Below are 20,415 nucleotides of genomic sequence, written 5' to 3' on the forward strand. Positions count from 1 at the left end.
CAGTATTTATAGGGTGCTGACATCATTATTTATACAGAGGTATGTACATCTATTATTACCTGTCAGGTGGGGGATAGCATATATATGTATTTGCAGCCACCTAGTTCAGGGTCAGATATGCACATCAGCACTGGCAGGTTATGTTTTATACCATGCTTCGTGACCACAGGACCTGTAACACACAACACAACCACTTCAGACCACCCCTCCCACATCTGGGACACACACTTTGCTTCCCTGGGAACAGTGCCAAGATATGAAGGTGTTCACATACACCATTCCAGTTCTTAATGTCAGGTACAGGTATATTGTGTGTTGGAACTACTCAGGCCTCTACAACATTACCCTACAGCCACTACAATTTGTGAGTCCATGTGCTATGGCAGGACCACTCACCACAGCCACAAGGGGGAATACATATTGCACCTGACCATCTGCAACATGGGTACTCACTGTTCCACACCAGAGGTAGACCACCATTGTTGATATCTGACCATACCCACCTTTCCCTGGACATCCATATCCCATCCCCATCCCCAGGCAAGGTTGTCACTGCAAAAAAAGTGTATTTATCAAAAGCAGACTTTGCACTTGTGAAGACTGGGGTGGAAGACTTCAAAGGACCATGCTGGGGGAGTATACAGGCCACTCAGCATAATCCTTGACAATTGCATTCTATGAGCATGTGGAAGGTTTGCATTGATCATGCTATCCCAAATATACCCATGACTCCTCCACAACAGGACACCCTGTCAGGTGTACACCAGCCATATATGAGCTGTCCAACAGATGGAGTGAGCTAATACATTGCAGAACAGTAGCTCACAGAGGGAGGACATCTCTGAACAGTACTGGCATGACACTTCAATCCCTCATAATCATCACGACAAAGTGTTGACAGTGAAATTGTCCAGACACTGCAGATAAGGCTCCCCTCAGTCTGTTATTGACACCCACTTACTGTTAGAGGTCCTCACCAACCCTCTTCCAGCACACACCAACAACATGGATGTGGCATAGCAAATTCAACCCCTGGGATCTCCACTGTGTCCCTGCTTGACGGAGGCACAGCACACTAGCCTCAAACAGTGCCTTATGTGACCTACTTTACAGTGGCACAGTAGCCAACAGTACTGGGGATGCAGACGCCAAGCACACTCTGGCTAAGCTTTCATTCCCTAGAGCATCTGTGGTAATTTGTGAGTACCTTGTTTGGTATTTGGTGAGACATTCATACTGTCCAGTGTCTTCAGGATGGCTGAGGGGGGTTCCTGTGTGTGAGAGTGTGGTCTGTAGCATGCTACAGACTGTACAGCAGTTTTGCCTACGGTTAGTTGCACATGGATGGTCTCAGATGCTTCGTGCATTAGCAGTTACCTGGACGTGTGGGTGTCTGTTCTGAATATGGATACTCCCCCTCCTTTTATGTTTTGGTCCAGGTTTTGGGGCCATAATGCATGATATGAGGTATAACCTGATAGTGCTGGTGTGCTGTCAGGAGCCTTGCTGCAGGTTTCTGTCACTGCATGGACATCGATGCTCTCCATACTGGGGAGGGCCTCGGGAGCATGCATGTTGAGGTTTACACGTGTGGCATTGGGCAGCATTACCCTTATGTTTCTTTCCACTTATGTTTTCTAGGGATGTGGGTTAGTCTTTTCAGCCTTGCCTACTTAAGGCTCTATGGAGGTGGCAAGAGCCTTATCAAATATCCAGATGCCCAGGGGTAACAGGTGCAAGCCATCCCTGGGAGAGCAGTGTGGCTTGTCAAGCATGACATCCCAAGCAGACAGACATTGGATCCCCTTGGAATGACACCAGTAATTGTGCCACTTGTTAAAGCTGATCATTCTGTGTTTGTACTGTGGCATCATTCTTGGTGAGGGTAGGATGCTGCACACGGTCAGTGTCATACCGGCCTGGACTACATAATCGGACATCTCATCTATGTCTCTTTTCATGTAGTCCGGGGAGGTACATCTCAGGTCATTCATGCCAGCATGGACAATGACTGCATCATATTTCTACTTGCTTTGGGGTGACCTGCGTACTTGTGTTATGCGGGGTATTGTAGCAGCCTACAGGCAAGTTACTGTACCCTTTACCTTGTTCAGTCTGGTGAGCGGGACAGCAGTGTGTCTGACTATGGAGGCACCTATTACAACTGTATCAGGCATGTTGTTTCTCCTTCTGGCTTGTGACTGTTTGGCTCTGCCTGTGATGGCCTTGGCAATGGTGGGGGGCTGTTTGGCCCAGCCCTATGCTGGTCCTGCTGCAGCTGTTTTCGCAAGATCATATTATGTAGCATAGCACATACCATGACAATTTGGGTACATGTAGTTTGTGAGTACTGCAAGGCTCCACCAGATGTGTCCAGACACTGGAACCGTGACTTGAGCAGCCCAAACACACGCTCTATTACATTACATGTTTGTGCGTGTGCCTCATTATGGCATTCCTGTTCAGGTGTGTGCGCATTTCTGATGGGTGTCATCAGCCACGGCTCCAGTGCATAACCTGCATCCCCCACTAGGTGTCCATGTGGGATGTCCCCATTGGCATATGTCTGGTACAGCTGCGTCAAATGCCAGATATGGGAATCATGGTAGCTCCCAGGGCAGCCAGCACACACATTCATTATTATGCCCTGGGCATCACACATGACCTGGCAGTTGATGGAGGGGAAGCCCTTGCGGTTTATGTAGGCCCTACCCTGCTCACCGGCTGGTGCTTTGATGCGTATGTGCGTGCAGTCTATTGCACCCACTACCTCAGGGTATTCTGCTATTTGCTGGAAGAGACGCATAATGCTGGCCAATACCTCACGGGCATTGGGGAATTATACATGATCACCGACATGTGCTGACATGGCATCCAGGAACTGGTGCAGTACCCTGGAGGCTAATGCCTGTGATATCCCCATCATATCACCAGTTGGTCTCTGGAAGGTACCTGTTGCTAGTATTCTTAGGCCAACACATACCTTGGTTTCCACTGGGATGGGTTCCCCTCTGTTGGTTCTGTGTGTGAAGCATGGCCTGCACAGCTCGACAATTTGCTGCAGGAGATCTCTGTCCACTCTATAGCGCTCCACTATCTCCAGCTCATGTAACCCGTGGTAGGTGACCCTGGGCCTGTACACTCTTCTCCGTCTCCTCACTGTGGGTTGTCTGGCACCATTTGCATTGTCACCACCCTCAGTAAGTCACCTATGTCTCCTTATGACAGCTATGGCAGCCCCTAGCATTTCTGCTCTGAGTTCAGCTTTTTCAGTTTTCACTTCTAATAGCTTACTCCTGTCTTGCAGTGTCTCTTGAGAGAAACATCCTGCACTGCTGTTTGCAGAGTTTTAAGTGCTTGGCTGGGCTACTATTCTGCCTGTGTAATTGCCTGTTCTGATTGTTTTCACCTGCTAGCTCCAGCAGTATTCTCTGCTAACTTCCTACTAATTCTGTTGTTTCCTGTTTCCTTTCTGTTTCCTCAGGGGGGAGCAATGGACATACCAGCAGAAACACGCTCACAGTGGCTTACACGCGTGCACACATGCTTACACGGTTTAGAATCTTCTTATTTGGGTTAAAATGTGCGCACACCAATGCAAACAGTCTTACAAGTCTGCCAACAGGCTCCCACATGCTCAGTCTGCCTTACACGCGCGCACACTGCCCTACTCGCGCCTCATAGTGCGCACGCCCAGCAAGAAACTTTGGTGTAAGCAATAGTGTACACCTTCCATTTCTTGACTTTTCCATGCTTATCTTGTGGCACTGCTCTTTCCATGATATGTGTCTGACATCTGTCATGTAACACTGACCTCCAATGAACTGCATTTCTTTCTGCCATTCCCCCTGTGATGTCACCTATCTCCTACTCTGTTCCTCCCCCTTATGTAACTCTTACACTACTCAGAATGTGCTCATTTGCTATGTGACAGTGGGATTCAGTATCCTAACACTCATTTACATCAGATTGCCTACTAATGCTTAGTTACATGTCTTAGACTCAGCTTCCCCCCTTAGCAACCACTAAACGGTGGCCATGTAGTTTTTGGTCTGCTGGTCCCTGCATTGTAAATCCATGTATTGCATAAAACCCACATTTGTGGGTTTATAACCTTCATTTTTATGTTTTATATAGTGCAGCCCGTTTGCGCGGGGCTGCACTGCGTTTAAACATCTGCGATCGCCGGAAAAAAAAAAATATTTATTGCTCATATTTGCATCGGGGTACCTTGCCAATGGCCACATATTTGGCCATTGGCATGCTGCCTGACACATATGCACCCTTTATTTGGAGCTGACATGGCTCCATTGTGTTATTTGCAGAAATGTACTCAGTTGTCAACTGAGTACATTTCTGCAGCTAAAACGTCTCTTACACGGGCTGGTTTGGGCTTCGTGGATCGCTAATCTACCTCATTTGCATGCCTTTCAGCTGCAAGTGAGGTGATTAGCATATCCACGCCCAGTCCGTGTAAGAGACGTTTTAGCTGGTCTCTTACACGGAATTTCGGGCTGTTCCTGGATCGCGAGGGCTGCATGGAGTCTTACACTACTCTTAGACTTCGTGCAAGCCTTCGTGAATCCTGCCCTCAGTCTTTTCATTTCATTTTATGCCAGTCTTAGTAAACCTCTGACAAATTTTTGCCAGGTCTGGTGCTAGTATTTTGCCACAGAACTGGGACAGTTGCTGGTAGCACCTCAAATGGCTAGTTCGTTAGCCAATGAAGGAATAGTAAATACGTTAAAGGTAGAGGCACTGAAGAATGTGATGACCAAAAGTACTACTAATATTGATTCTTGCAGTATGCCAGTGGAATATTCCCCCTTATGCCTTTGATATACCTAGTTAATATGATCAGGAGATTTTCTTGCCATTTCACTGATCTTTTTATTTTTCAGGGGCCCATATATTATATCCATACTCCAGTGCTCTTCTCACTAAATATTTGAAAATATGTCTCAATACTTAGGATTCTCTTAATTTAATAAGTCGAAGTATTTAATGAGATATTGTTGGGTCATACATGCAGGTCACATCAATGTTATTTGCAAAGTTAAACTTACCATTTGTAATGCCCTCTAATCTGGTGCATGTATGCATTGCCCCAAAATAATTGCTGTCAAATGTGATCAGCCATAGTCAACAAGTCTGTCATTGTACATATTTACAGTAATATATTATGTGGACCAAGAAAGTATCCTGTCCAAATATTTGTTCAGTAGTCTCATATTCAAAAGATTACTTGATAACTTCAGAGTTACAAACCACTGGCATTAATAGTCAGTTTAACAAATGGAACAGTTTAAACAGGGAAGGTATGAAAATTAACTGTGAACAGACTGTATATTGGTAACAACATTAAGCTATCTCTTAACTTTCTCACTCAAGTCTTTCATACTGCATACTATTCAGAGAACCCTACAGCTCTCCTTCCCTTCTTGCAAAGGTTGCGTTGTCACTAACCCTTAGCTAGTGTTCCTCTCCTGACTTAGACACCTTAACCCTAACACTTTTCTTCTCTCACTGCGTAACCTTTTGTTGCTTCCATCCTAGATGATCTCTTTTATCTAACCTTCTCTCCTTTCTCCCCTGCTCCTAGGTTATCAGATCTGACAAATTCAACAGAACAAACAACAAGCTTTATCAACATTCAACTGAAGCCTCCTACACCTTCACTAAACAGACTCATTTGGCTCTACTCAACTAACTGAAAAGTGCAGAAAAAACTAAATACTCAAACTTAGAAAACTTATGAAACCCCAAGGGATAAGTCTGAAGATAGTAATTCAAGCCAAAATGTTTATTATATACAACATAAGCCCTTTTATCCACTCCAGTGTGTGAACGTCTTCAGATAAACATATACAAACATAATGACAGTTTAAATAGGCAGTAAAACAGATACGATTGGTCAGAAATAATGACATCACATGCCTTCCCGCTCTTCCTAATCCTTTAAGTGTCTTGTTATTTGTGTAATAGAGAGAAAATAAAAAGAAAATAAGCAGTATATATATATATATATATATATATATATATATATATATATATATATGCATGTATACCCATCAACTAAAATACCATTTACTCATTTAAATACTATGCATATTCATAAAATACATTTTGTAGATCCTATCTGCTTCCATCTGGGATAATTCCACCCACCCCCATTATTCTACCTACATTTTAATAGCACCTATTAGCTTTCATCTGGCATTCTCCCATCCCCCTTTCAGTACCTTTACCTCACCACTCTATCGTCTGGTGTTGCATCACCAGGTAAAACAGTTCCTTAACTCACTAGCTGAATCACAGATAATGATATACTCCTCTTTACTACCCCTCTTGTTCACACCATACCTCCTTACCTTGTATGAAAACCAGTTTCTCACGGGATTTCAGGTCGCAAAAGGCCATAATATCACCCCAGCTGTAAATCCTTCCACCTTCAACCATACATACAGTACCAGATCCTATCCAACATCTTGTTCAGTCTATCAACATCTCAACCCCAGGCACATTAGCTCTAGATCCAAACACTACCACAAACTAATAAACAAATTCCTGAAGTTCATCACCAAGTATAGACTCAACCTAATACTTGGTGGTGATATTCACCCCAACCCTGGCCCACTCACTTCAAATAGACATACCCCCTCTACTTGAAATCTAAGCTACAAACCTACAATTAATAGGCCAACTAACTGTCTCCTAGTCTGTCATCTTAATATTAGAAGCATTAATAACAAGGTACATGAATTGCATGCACTTTTGGATGTCCACTCCCCTGAGATTCTCTGTTTATCTGAAACCTGGTTAAAACCAAACACTAAAGACAATGAAGTGTTACCACCTGGGTACAACAAGCACAGGCTGGATCATGCTTCAAGGAAGGGGGGTGGGGTAGCTGTACTCTATAAATCTGAGTTGAATGTCACCATAGATGTAATACAACCACCTCAGAATAATAACTCAGAGATTCTTGCCACCAAATTGCAACTTAATAAAAATAAATGCATTAATATCATCTGTATGTACATTCCCCCAGGTAACAATATATCTACATTTGAAGATATCCTGCACTGGCTATCATGTCACTACCCCCAAGAAACCCTACTATTTGGAGACTTTAACATAGACTGGGGCACCTGTTCCTCAGAATCCCCAACCACCCATATTAACCTGCATGCATTTACACAAATTATATGCACCCCTACCAGGATAGGTAAACCCAACCAAAAATAAAGTATACTTGACTGGGTACTCATAAATAGTCACCCCCAACTGTACACCTCTGGTACCCTCCTTGATGGCCTAAGTGATCACCTTCTCACATATGTAATTAAGCACAAAGCCATTAATTCCCAACAACCCTTACTCAGAAAGGTTAGAAACAATAAAAACTTTGACCCTGCCAAATTCCAACAAGAACTAAACTCATGTAATTGGTATATTGTAAAACACCTCCCCTTAGAGGAAGCAGTAGCATACTTTAACAACAAATTCCTTGAGATCCTTGATTTGCATGCACCTGTTCGTTCAAAGAGAACCAAGGCAAAAACTGCGCCATGGCTTTCTAAAGAGTCTAAACTGAAAGTTACCCTTAAAAACAAAGCATGGACTTTATAGTGTTCATCTAAAGACCCTCAAGATCACATTAAATACAGGCAATCCAGGAACGAAACCAAAAAAATCAATTTTACAAGACAAAAAACAATACTACTGTAATTTGCAGATAGTAAATCAAAATAACCCTCAGAGTGTTTTGGACAGGTTTAAATAATCTACTACATCCTGTACAAACTTCAACCCCAATCCCTGCTGCTACTATTGATAAAACCCCTGAAGATGTTTCTGATAGTTTTAACCAATTCTTTACTGAGACAATTCAATCCCTAGCTAGCCAACTACCTCCTAGCTCCCCTGGTCCTGAAAGTAGCACCCCTAGAAACCTACTCGCGTTCAGCTTCCAACCAGTCACCACTTCACTTATCCGTACCTTGATCAAAAAATGAAAACCCACTACACTTTCTGCTGATCAACTCCCTGCCGAGTACCTACAAAAATCAGCTGATGCTATTACTTACCCTGTCTCAATACTAATCAATAGAACCATAGTAGAAGCTAAAATTCCCACCATCTGGAAAATATCCTATGTAATCCCACTTCAAAAAGGAGGCAGCTCTACTGAATTCTCCAATTATAGGCCAATAGCTATACACTCTCCACTTGCAAAGATTATGGAAAAATGTATTCACAGACACCTCATGCACCATCTAATCCAGAATCATCTTATGGCAGAATCTCAGCATGGCTTCCGTCCTCATCACAGCACTACTTCAGCCCTCCTAGCCTTTACCAACACCATAAACCATAATCGCAACAATAATTATATATCCTCAGCCCTCTTCTTGGATCTTTCCAAGGCATTCAATATGGTTGATCACCAACTTTTAATCCACACCCTGCAAACATTCTGTCTAGATACTGGAGCCCTTCAATGGTTTCAATCCAACCTGAATGGTCGACAGCAGGCTGTCCTCTGGCAGAACAAACTCTCTAATCTTCTACCTAACACCCTTGGAGTACCACAAGGCTCTATACTAGGGCCCTTGCTGTTCTCCATCTTCATTAACGACCTTTAAACTGTCATCCCAAAAGTCAACTGTATTCAATATACTGATGACTCTACTCTGATTTGCTCAGCCACATCTCCAGTAGAGTTATGGTCAGCTACCCAGACCATCTTTAATACAATAGAAAACTGGCTTTCTGAACATCGTCTGATCCTAAATCCCCAAAAAAACTAAAATGCTGTTATTTTCACCAACACGTAGGTCTACCACTTTCACCTTTACCATAAAATCAAATGATGGCACAATAATCTCCCCTGGCCCCTCTACAAAACTATTAGGTGTCATCATAGACAATAATCTAAAATTTGACCTACATGTTAACCAAACTATCAAAACCATCAATAAAAAAACTAGGGTCACTTTACAGAATAAAAGCCTTCCTAATCCCTACAGCTAAAATTGCCATAGCTCGCTCTCACCTTCTTTCAACCCTTCTGTATGCATCCCCTCTACTCTCGAATTTAAACAAGACTGTCCTTAAACTCTCAATTTGCTACAACCACATTGCCAGGTTTGCCACTGGGCTGCCTTTTAGGACACATCATTGTGTCAATCTAAATCAGCTTGGGTGGCTTGAACTACCCAGCCTAATCCAGTATAACCAACTGATTATGGCCTACAAAATCCTCTATAATCCGGACAATACTCCTGCACTTAAAAATATTATCACCCCCTATAACAATCCTAGACCGCTTTGATCCTCTAACAAACTACTAATTCAGACTAGCAAAATTAATAACACAGCCGGTGATTCTCTCTTTGCAAACTCTGTAAGTAGATCCTGGAACTCTCTTCCAGCTGATACTACCTTACTTTCCACCTTAGGTCAATTTAAAACTAGACTCAAACAACATTTGTCACTTAACTGGCTATGTCAATGTATCAAGCCTGGCTAACTCTCTCTAGAATGTGTAAAAATCTGTTAACCAGTTTACTGTGTAATTTAATTTAATCCTGACTTGCGTTCAGGATTAACTGTAACCTGTGGAACTTGTTTAACTTGCTTACTTATTTAATCTCTGTAAATAGTCTGTTTATAATATGTAATGCTGGTATTATGTAATGCTGTATCTGCTTACCCTTGGAGCTTTTCTCCCAGGGCCTCCGCTGCAAATGGACATGCATCTAGTCAGACTACCCCGGTCAACAAATGTAAAATAAAATAAAAAAAATAAATAAAACATTATAAAATCTAAATTAAGCACAATTACTGCTTAACCCCAACAAAACAAAACTTCTACGTTTTACAGCCAAAAATTTTCATCTCAAGTTAAAATTTACTCCCAAATCAAAACAGAGATTGAAGTTGTAACACAAGCTAAGGTAACATGTATCACCACAGACAATAAACTCACAGTTGAACAACACATACACAATGCTATTAAAAAAAATCACTTCAGACTTGGGACACTCTACAGACACAAAAACTTCATGGATCCCTACCAAAAGAATGCTAGCCAATACCAATTTGATTCCCCTCTCTACTATACGAAGGTGCTATTTATACCAGCCCACACTTGTCCCTAAAAAATAAACTTCAGTCCTGCTACTACAAGATCACCAAATCTGCCACACGCTTATCATACCTCTCCCAACGCTGCAAAGCTCTTACAGAGCTAAACTGGCTTGAATTCCCACACCATCTTGACTATGTGCAACTATCTATGACACATAAAATAATATACAAATCAGATTGTTGTCCAACCCTAAAATCTGTTCTGTACAGCTACATTCCTACCAGAACTCACCCTTCATTAGACAAACAACTAATAGGTGTATACAAACCTAACAGAAGAGCAGGCCAGTGTCTTTATTCCTATGCTATATCTAAACTATGGAATGCTTTACCAGAAAAAAATACTAGTACAGATAATTCCAAGAAATTAAAGATTAGACTAAAAAACACCTTCTTAAGTCACACACCTGCCTATGCTCAAAAACAAATATATAACCCACACCTCTGCCTCTTAACCTCCCGTAGTCATCTTTCTCCTAAACATTTATTCCATCATCCACCTATGCCCCTTTTCTTTACTCGCTCACCTCCAGCTAACTCCTGCATACTTCTTATCCCTCACTACCTCCCACTACCTTTTAACTTAAAACTCCCTCTTGCCCTATTTCTGCTACTTTCTTACTGACTTCATCTCTCATACATCCAACATCTTATCCTTACTTCCTCCTCTAACCCTCCACCTCATTACCACTATTAATGTCCTTCAATATAAACCACCTTTGCCTTCTCCAATTACTATCAGACATTTATTACATTACTTATTCTTGAATTTGCTTATAATCTAGCAGCGAATGTATTTTTACATATGTCTTTCATTTATATCTGTTAAACAGATCACAACTCTTACTGAAAGTGCTATTTCAGCACCTCCATTGTAACTCATGTACAAATTATTGTAACAATTTTTGCAATTCTACATATGTTTTTTCATATATATATATATATATATATATATATATATATATATATATATATTACTGGAGCTTTTTTTCCCTGGCCTCCACTAAAAATGGGTTTTTGACTCAGTCGGACCTTCCCAGTCACCAAATGTCAATAAATAAATAAATACCGATCCTCAGGCGTTTTGCACCTCCTGTAGCACAATCTAATTTTATACTCCAAGCCGTTACAGGACTAGTAATTCTCTAGTATAACTTTATCTTTATTAACTTCACAAGAATAACTTGAACAAAAGACTTACTTCCAAGTTATTTAAACAAAATCACCTTGAGAATTGTTTTTAAACAAAATCATCTTGACAATTGTTTTGCCAATACTTCTCAATAATAAAATAGTCGTCTTAATAAACTTACTGATAGTCATGGCTATACTGTCCATTTCTCACCAAGCCTCTTTTCAAACTGCATTACTTATAGAATCTATTCCTCTTATTAATTGATATCCTTTACTTTTGAAGACGTTTATATTTGATTGACATATTAGGTATTGTACATTTACTTTTGTTCAGTTTCCATTTGGCAAATATTGACTCTAAATCTTATTATGTAAACTTGTTAGTCAGATTACTGTAATAGTACTGAACCTAATCTTGCTCTTTGTTATCTTCCAACCCTTCTGCATATTTTTTATTAAGCTTCCATGTTTGTTAAATAATGTATACTGTCTTTGTTATGTGACTGATGTGGGTTTAATTAGATTTCCTTTGATTCTTTTGAGAAACCATTAGGTAAATTTTATAATCCTATAAGATTTAAGGGTTAAAATTCAAGGGATTGTGGCTGGCCTAATGGCTAAAGTGTTTATTTCATAGACACAAGATACAGTGTTTGATTCTCACCTTTAGAAGAGAAGTTGGTTAGGCTTAAAATGACCCTGAAGAGCAGCTAGCCTAGTGCTTACATATGGACCAATAATTGTACATGTGGTAGCAGTTACCATATCTGTAGTAGCATAAATGAAGTCCCCCCTCCTTGTGAGTACATGTCTTTGTTATTGTGGAGTTTATGAAACACTTTTCTACAAGCACCATGTTCTGCAGATTGCTGATCTCTTCATTGTTTCTGTATAACATTGCATAACACCCTGAACAGTAAGTAGTTTCAGCAATTACATCATTTTCTGTCATGCTTTATCATATATTTTCTGCAGTTTTCTGCATCTGATCTGCTGAATTATTTGTAGTATAGAAAAAAAATTGTATTTTTAACTTTCTTTGCTTTATTTCCTCTTTCATTGTGTCATCTATCACATTAAGACGTGGAACCAATTAACAAAATGTGTTATGCATATTAAACACAAATTCTCACAAATATTTCATATATTTACAGACAGATACATTGCAATTACTTAAAGGGCTAGTCAGTTAAATCATAACTCATGTTTATAACAAGATTTAATGTTCTATTTGATTTATTAAATAATGCTTATACCTAATAATGCTGTTTTTATATGATTCTCCATTAACCACTCACAAGAACAGGTTAGAAATTTTAGTTGAATTTCTTTATGCTAAATAATATTTTCTGTTCTGATATAACTTAGTCTTGCTGTATTACCTATTTATTAAAAAACAGAAGATGACATATTGTTCTTAGTTTCTTATTAAAATCCAAAAATGCTCCTCTGAAGTTTAGATATAGGACTGAACCCCCATCTGCTGTTTAATAAACTTAGATCTTGGCTGAGTTAATTAAGACTCCATGCTCTCTCTGCCTGTCAGTCTGCATCTATCTCTGTCTTTCTCTCTGTCTCTCTATTTCACGTGCTTTCTTGCTCTGATCTAGGTCTCAGATTTCTTTGTTTCATCCTGTTGTAATGGTATATTATTTGAAAATTGGGAAGGTATATCTTTTGATGGTAACAGAACCAATATCTTTACCTGAAAACATATGTTGAGGTCTCATATGCCTATAATGCACCATGTTCTTGTCATTTGCTTCTCATCAGCCTTCCTACACTCAGGGGTTTACTTCACTGTGATATTCATGCAGCTCATGGGAATTTATTTTGTTAAGTGGGCCTTCAGATCTGTCCTCAGTCACTTTCATGGTGGCTGTTGCTAGATGAACTATTGCATTCTGAAAACAATGTTTCCAAAGAATATGTTTTAAACATAATTTAAGAAGAATATTCCATCTATAATGTGGTTGTTATTTTTGTTTTTAAGGCTATAAATTTAGCTTCTTAGGATAAGCACTGTAATATTTCCAATAGTTTTAGACATGAAACATAGTTGTTTTATTTTAGCAAGTGTCACTTCCTTTACTGCCTAAAAAGATGTTATCTTAAAAAATAATAACACTGTTTCCTTTTTCATAGAGCATACACATCATAGCATCCAAACATGAACTGGGAAGCCTTTCAAGCACTAATCAGTGGAGTGAACAAGTACTCCACCAGTTTGGGCAGGGTGTGGTTCTCAGTTGTGTTTATATTCCGCATCCTTGTTTACGTTGTTGCAGCGCAACATGTCTGGGGAGACGACCAAGCAGATTTTGTCTGCAACACTTTGCAGCCAGGATGTCAAAATGTCTGCTACGATCATTTCTTTCCTATGTCTCACATACGGATGTGGGCACTACAACTGATATTTACTACATGCCCTTCTCTGCTGGTCATCATGCATGTTGCATACAGAGAGGAAAGAGAAAGACGCCACAAAAAGAAGAATGGAGAAACCAGTGCCAACCTCTATGAAGACACAGGAAAGAAACATGGAGGTCTTTGGTGGACATACTTAATAAGTTTGATTTTCAAAGCATCTTCAGATACTGCATTCTTATATGTCCTGCACAGAATTTATAACCGGTTTGATTTGCCCTGTCTTGTTAAATGCAATGAATTTCCATGCCCAAACATAGTTGACTGCTTCATATCTAGGCCAACAGAAAAGAAAATATTCACATACTTTATGGTCGGAGCCTCTGCTATCTGCATCTTGCTAAATGTAATGGAAATGTTTTACCTTATTTTCAAGCATATTCACAGCTTCTATCATTCTACATGTGTTAAAAGGAGAAGCGTATCCTCCACATTTCAAAATGAATGCAATGAGAATGCAAATTCCTTCAACAACTGTGATGAGAGTCAGTGGGACAGTGCACCACCCAGTTATCCCAGCCTACAAAATCTAATGACCTATGTATAATTGTCTATTTCCTTGAACTATGTGTTTTTTATACACCTTCCATTTATATCCAGTATAATAAAGAGGAGACACACACACACACACACACACACACACACACACACACACACACACACACACACACACACACACACACACACACGTCTTTCTCCTGCCACCTAATGCTTGAAAGTCTCTAGGAGGGCATCAGAACAGCAATTGTAATACCAACATGTGCAGGGAGCAACGGCATTCATCAAAGCATGGAGGATGTGTAAGTAGAAGTAACATTATAGATCTGCATTTCAAGACAGTCTTGACACGTACTACAATTTCAGATGTTACCAGATGCTGATGCAGAACTACTTTTTTTTCTTTTCAATGCATTTCATTCCAGCAGTGTTATGTTACACATCTCTGTTTAGCTAAGCCCCATGATTAAATAAAAGAAAATGCAGCAAAAGCAAATGGAATAAATTAAATTGCATTTAAAAAATAATATTAATTCTGTTGGCCTTTTGCCATTGAGAAATGCAATATGATGAAATTAAAATATCATATTAAATTTTACTTTGAATCAGAATTACAGTAATTTACAAAGAAACTCCAGATAACAATAAAATAAATTTCGAAAGGGTCAGGTTCCTTTAGAACTGCACAGATGTATAGATATATATAGTATGTATATGTGTGTGTGTATATATATATATATATATATATATATATATATATATATATATATATCAAGGTTTACTGCAGAATTACAGTAATTTACAAAGAAACTCCAGATAACAATAAAATAAATTTCGAAAGGGTCAGGTTCCTTTAGAACTGCACAGGTGTATAGATATATATAGTATGTATATGTGTGTGTGTGTATATATATATATATATATATATATATATATATATATATATATATATATATATATATATATATCTCAAGGTTTACTGCAGAATGTCTGATGGATAAATAAACAAATGTTGCAAAACTAGTGCTTGTAGTTGAAGTCTGATGTATGCAATTCACTGAACTATAAACATGTACACTAATTTTCATTTTTCTATCCCAAATTCTTGTAAAAACCTGAATAACTTGATAATCTGTCAACCACAAAAAAGAGATCATGTCACAGAAAATGTTTTGTTTCTCTAGAAAGCTAGTTATGTATTGTGTATTATAGCATACAAGGAATCCTGCAACCCATTGCTGTTGGATTTACTGCACATCTACAAGTCAAATGGCATCACTAATACTTAGTCTAGGGATCTAAACCTCTTCTGCAACATCAACACAACAGTTAAGAGGGGCAGGTATATCTCACAGAGGATACCAGTACTCTGGAGCAAACTCCCCATCCACATAAAATAAAGTTCATCCCTATCCATATTCAAGTGAGGTTTAGATCTATGGAAGGGAAATGGAAAATTTACCCCAGGACTGCCCTCTGTAGTACTAATGGACAGAGGCAGCTCATAAATGCTTTATCCCATGCATGGGTCTCTTCAAAATGTCTATGGCAATATATAATTATCAACCATAGGATGGGTAAGACCAGTCTATAACTAAATGGTATAGTTTATTTTGAGGACAAAAAGAGAAACTGGCTAGGCGTAAAATGGTCTGCAATGGCAGCTTGCCTAGTATTTGCCTATGAACCTAGGCGGAACTTTCAGTGTTCATCCATGTATTCCTGTCTTAGTAGTCTAAGCTATGTGGGTTTACCTCTCCTGTACTGACCAGCTTCTTAAAGCTTTAGGTACCTTCCTAGCACACCTCCTGCCCAGAGCACACAAGGCACTCCATATAAAAGGCAGAAGGATTGCTAAAAGCTTCAGAGCTTTTTTGCCGCTTTAGCAAGTGCTTCTTTGTTGGTCCCCCTGCTATCCTTTCAGTCAGCTGTGATCTTCAGGCTGGGCAGATAGGTCCCACTGGGGAAAGCCTTCACTCTAAATTTTAATTTTATGTGAAAAACAATAATTTTGTAACAAGTGCTATTGAAATAAAGAGAAAGGAATTGTCAGTTATTTTAACAGTCATGTTGATAGTGCTTCTGTGAAATTTTTGTAAGGAAAAAGTTTATTGCATGACTAAAAAATTATGGAATTAGGAAAAGGACATTGTGCTTGGGGGAGAGTTTTAGCGATATACTTTTTTCAGAAAACATTAGCTTTCCTTTCTTCCTCCTTACCAACTCTTCTGGGCTATGCAGCTTGCCTTCCAATCTCCTTTTGTGGCTTACCTATAGAACAGCAGTCAAGTCTCTGTGGTATTACCTTCCCCGGTGCAACACAACAATAAGAATCTTCCAAAAGAGTCTTTCAGGGATTGTCCTGCTCCTACTTTGCCTCAGCTCTTGATGGGTAACTCTGCCGTGACTGATTGTTGCTAATCAGGCCACCCATCCTCTTTCCTCAGTCCTCTTGGTGAAGCATTAGCAGCTGCTAAAGACCAGGGGATAGCCACATCCTCTGTGGCTGTAGGGAAGTCCAGGGTGAGCCAGAGAGAACCACTTTTGTCAATTGAGAAGTAAATGAAGGGTTTTTACTTGGCCATCAGGGGAAAGTGGAAGCGGGTACAGTGTGCATAAGGGGCAAGCCTTACTCGGAGACACTGCACTTGGTGAAAACAACATCCAAAATCCAGACTTTTATCTCTATGGACAGGGCTGATTTACTGGGATTTGTTAAGGTGATGATATCTCCTTCTTTCAAGCCAGGTCTAACCTCATTCAGGAAAAGAAAAAAAATTCCTTCCAAGTCTGACAATATTTTTCATTCAAAAGAACAATCTGTGAAGGGGAAGGGGTGTACTTCAGAGTATTCTTCTCAATCTGAACAGTCTTATTCGGAAGAAAGCATAACTTCAAATGTCCCTACTGAATATATCTCTTTTTCACTGATATGTTATTTAATATGATTTTGTTTAGAGGAAGCAGAGTGAAACATCTGTGACACATAAAATGTATTATGGTTTAACCAATTACAAATGCTTAAAAATACACCTCTTCCTACTGCTTTGCCTGCCTTAGAGAATGTTTTTCTTACTGCTGGCAATTTACTGATGGATAGACTTTGGATTCCAAGAGGTGTGACAGGTTATACAAGGAACCCCAGACACATAAAAATATCTGCTTTCTAATCCCAAGGCAGAATCAGCAGTCATATCTCTGTCAAAATGTCCTGCTGCTAGACAAGTTCCATCTAATCCCATCCCCCCAGACAGAGAAGAAAAAACAATTGATAACTTGGCAAAGAAAATGTATTCCTTAGGTACTCTAACTTTCAGGACTTTAAATGACCAAACCCATTTCTCTATATTCTTGGTTGTGACTTTTAAGAATATGCAGAAGCTATTATTTAACCGTCCTTCCTTCTTTCTTCTGGGGTAAATAAAAGCATTAAATGCTTCTGTGACAGCTGTTTCACATGTGACAAAGTATATCCTTTCTCCACTTTCCAAGATACTCGAGAAATGCATCCATTCTCAAGTCTTAGACTACCTTTTAGCTAATAACCTCCTCTCCAGTACCCAGAATGGCTTTAGACCATACCACAGCACTACTACCACCTTGCTCTCTTTCACTAACTGCTATCCTTCATCATAAAAATAATGGCCTGTTCCCCTCTGCTATGTTTCTGGATCTATCCAAGGTTTTTGACATGGTCTCACACAAACTACTAATCTCTGTTCTCACTAACCTATCCTTTTTTCCAATGAGCTACTGATTGGTTTCACAGCTTTCTAACTGGCCACCAACAATCAGTTGTCTGGCATAATGACCTATCTCCTCGATTTCCTGTAGCACTTGGTGTTCCCCAAGGCTCCATCCTTGGTCCCCTACAATTCTTACTCTTCACCAATGATCTTTTCACAGCCACCAAGCATGCTTCTCTTATACAGTATGCAGATGACTCCACCCTCATTTTCTCACCCCCAACTATACCTGAATTTCACAAGATCACACAGGAAGCCTTTTCATCTGTAGAAAGCTGGCTATCTAATACCCAGTTATTATTCAACCCAAGCAAGACTAAACTCCTTATCTTCCAACCCACTAAATCTAACCCAATTATCTCCCACTTTAATATTCTAGCCAAAGACAATACCATAATCTCCCCAACAGAACACACCAGACTACTTGGTGTTGAAATTAATAAAAATCAAATATTTGACACTAACATTTCTCTTACCATAAAAAAGTTTCACAAAAACTAGGCGCATTGTACAGAAACAAACAATTCCTCACAAAGACAGCCAGAATTTATGCTGTCAATTCTCACCTAATCTCCACTTTACTCTACACCTCTCCTATACTTAGCTACCTTGGACAAACAGACCTAAACAAGCTTCAGGCTTGCTACAATAAAATTGTTAAGTTTGCCACTGGTCCATCTTATCACAGCCACCACTGTATCTCACTTCGAGAACTTGACTGGCTAGAACTCCCTCATCTTCTTCACCTGAATCTACTCTCTCTCCCCCACAAGTTAGTAAACCATCCTCTTAAAATCCCATCCCTTCAAGACCTTCATCGCCCCTACTGCTCCACTAGACCACTACGTTCCAGCATCAAAACTCTACTTCTAGTGACCAAACCCAAGAACTCAATGGGAGAAGCACTATTCTCCAGCATCATATCCAGATTATGGAACAATCTTCCCCCCTCTATAACCACACTACCTTCTTGCAATCACTTCAGGACTGCACTAAAAACTCACTTAAAAAGTCTCTGGTTATGCCCATGCATCAATCTCAGCTAGTAACCCTCCTTTTACCTCCCCTTCCTCTCCCCTCCCCTAGCTACCCTGCCGCACACTGGCTGATCATAACATTCCTTCCTCTGCAGGCTCTGGCTCACCCTTTACCCTCCCCTTCCCTCCTCACTCAATCTCTCAGACCTGTTATAACATGCTTAACTACCTCACTTCATCTCAACTCCAAATACATATCCAACTGACTTACACCTAGCTTCCTCTCACTACCACATATACTACTCACTCAGTCTCCTCTCTTACTCCTCTATCTTCCCTTTCCATCCCATTAGCCCTTCTAGCTTGTTTCACCTTCGCATGGCACATCTACTTTATATCTATTTGAGTTTAGTGCAATATCTGTATATAAGATTTAGGTTTATGAGTTTAGAACAGTATCCGTTTGAGCTTAGTACTATCTGTATATACATCCTTCCTTTATTCCTAGCCTCTAGCTAGATATTGGTATATCTGTTCATTACTATGTTTCATATTGTATGTATATCTAATGTTTGCTGCAGTATGTATTATTTGATATTATATGTATATTCAATTGTTCTTCATGTATTCTGCTGCTCATTTATTGTAATGTGAAGCTTTTCTCCCCAGGCCTCTGCTGAAAAGGACCTGTGTCCAGTTGGAATTTCCTGGTAAACAAATGTAAATAAATAAATAAAATAATAAATAAATATTCTAAAGTGTGATTATGATGCCACAAATTCCACTTCCAGAACAGTTGTTTCTGGATCACCTTTGAGGATATTTGCTGACTTCATTCGCAAAATCTCTGTGAAGAACTCAAATCACAGATCTTAAATTCTCCCTTAGATAAAGGCTCTCTGTTAGGTTTATTGGCTGGTAAATGTTTAAAAAACTGATCCAAAGAGTAACAACTTTCAAAACTCATTTTTTAAACCTAATAGCTGTTTTTCTACCTTCTCAGCTTCCTTTCCAATCAAACAGTTTAAGCAGCAAGGGGCCAGTAATAAAGGAGGGGGAATCAATGGAAAGGAGTCTGAAAAAAGAAGGGAAAGTCCTTAAAACATCAAGGACAGTCTTCCCTGTCAGCATGACTATACGCTAGTTCAGGCTGCCCCATCAGGAACCTCTTCATATACCCCAGACTTCAAATTCCTTTTTGGCATCAAGATAGTCTCAGACAGTTGAATTCCAATTGTAATCCAAAGAGGGTACTTTTGACAATGGGAATTCCTCCCTTTCCCAGGAATTCCCTCTTGTCTAAGGAACCAAATGGCTTTCTTTTCTCCCACTCTGCAAAATATGCTATCGCAAGGAGAAAGAGAACCAGTGTCTCTCAATCTCAAAGGCAAAATTTATTATTAAAGGAATGATCCTGGAGGCCAGTATTGGATCTATCCACTCTAAACATTTGTGTCAAGATTCACAAATTCAAGATG

The 20,415-nt window shown here is 39.6% G+C and overlaps 1 protein-coding gene across 2 annotated transcripts in view; it reads left to right on the forward strand.

Moving 5' to 3' along the window:
* The window catches only part of LOC122792090 (gap junction beta-3 protein-like), a 431,372-nt gene extending 416,667 nt beyond the window's left edge, over window positions 1-14,705 (forward strand). For both annotated transcript variants that reach the window (XM_044059881.1, XM_044059880.1), the window contains exon 3: window positions 13,435-14,705. In XM_044059881.1, coding sequence (XP_043915816.1) covers window positions 13,460-14,263 — 804 coding nt within the window. In that variant the 5' untranslated portion in view covers window positions 13,435-13,459 and the 3' untranslated portion in view covers window positions 14,264-14,705. The remainder of the gene's footprint in view (window positions 1-13,434) is intronic.
* Window positions 14,706-20,415: the final 5,710 nt, after the last annotated feature.

The sequence above is a fragment of the Protopterus annectens genome, chromosome 1.part2 (genome assembly GCF_019279795.1).
Source record: "Protopterus annectens isolate FY-2018-M chromosome 1.part2, PAN1.0, whole genome shotgun sequence".
NCBI lineage: Eukaryota > Metazoa > Chordata > Ceratodontiformes > Protopteridae > Protopterus > Protopterus annectens.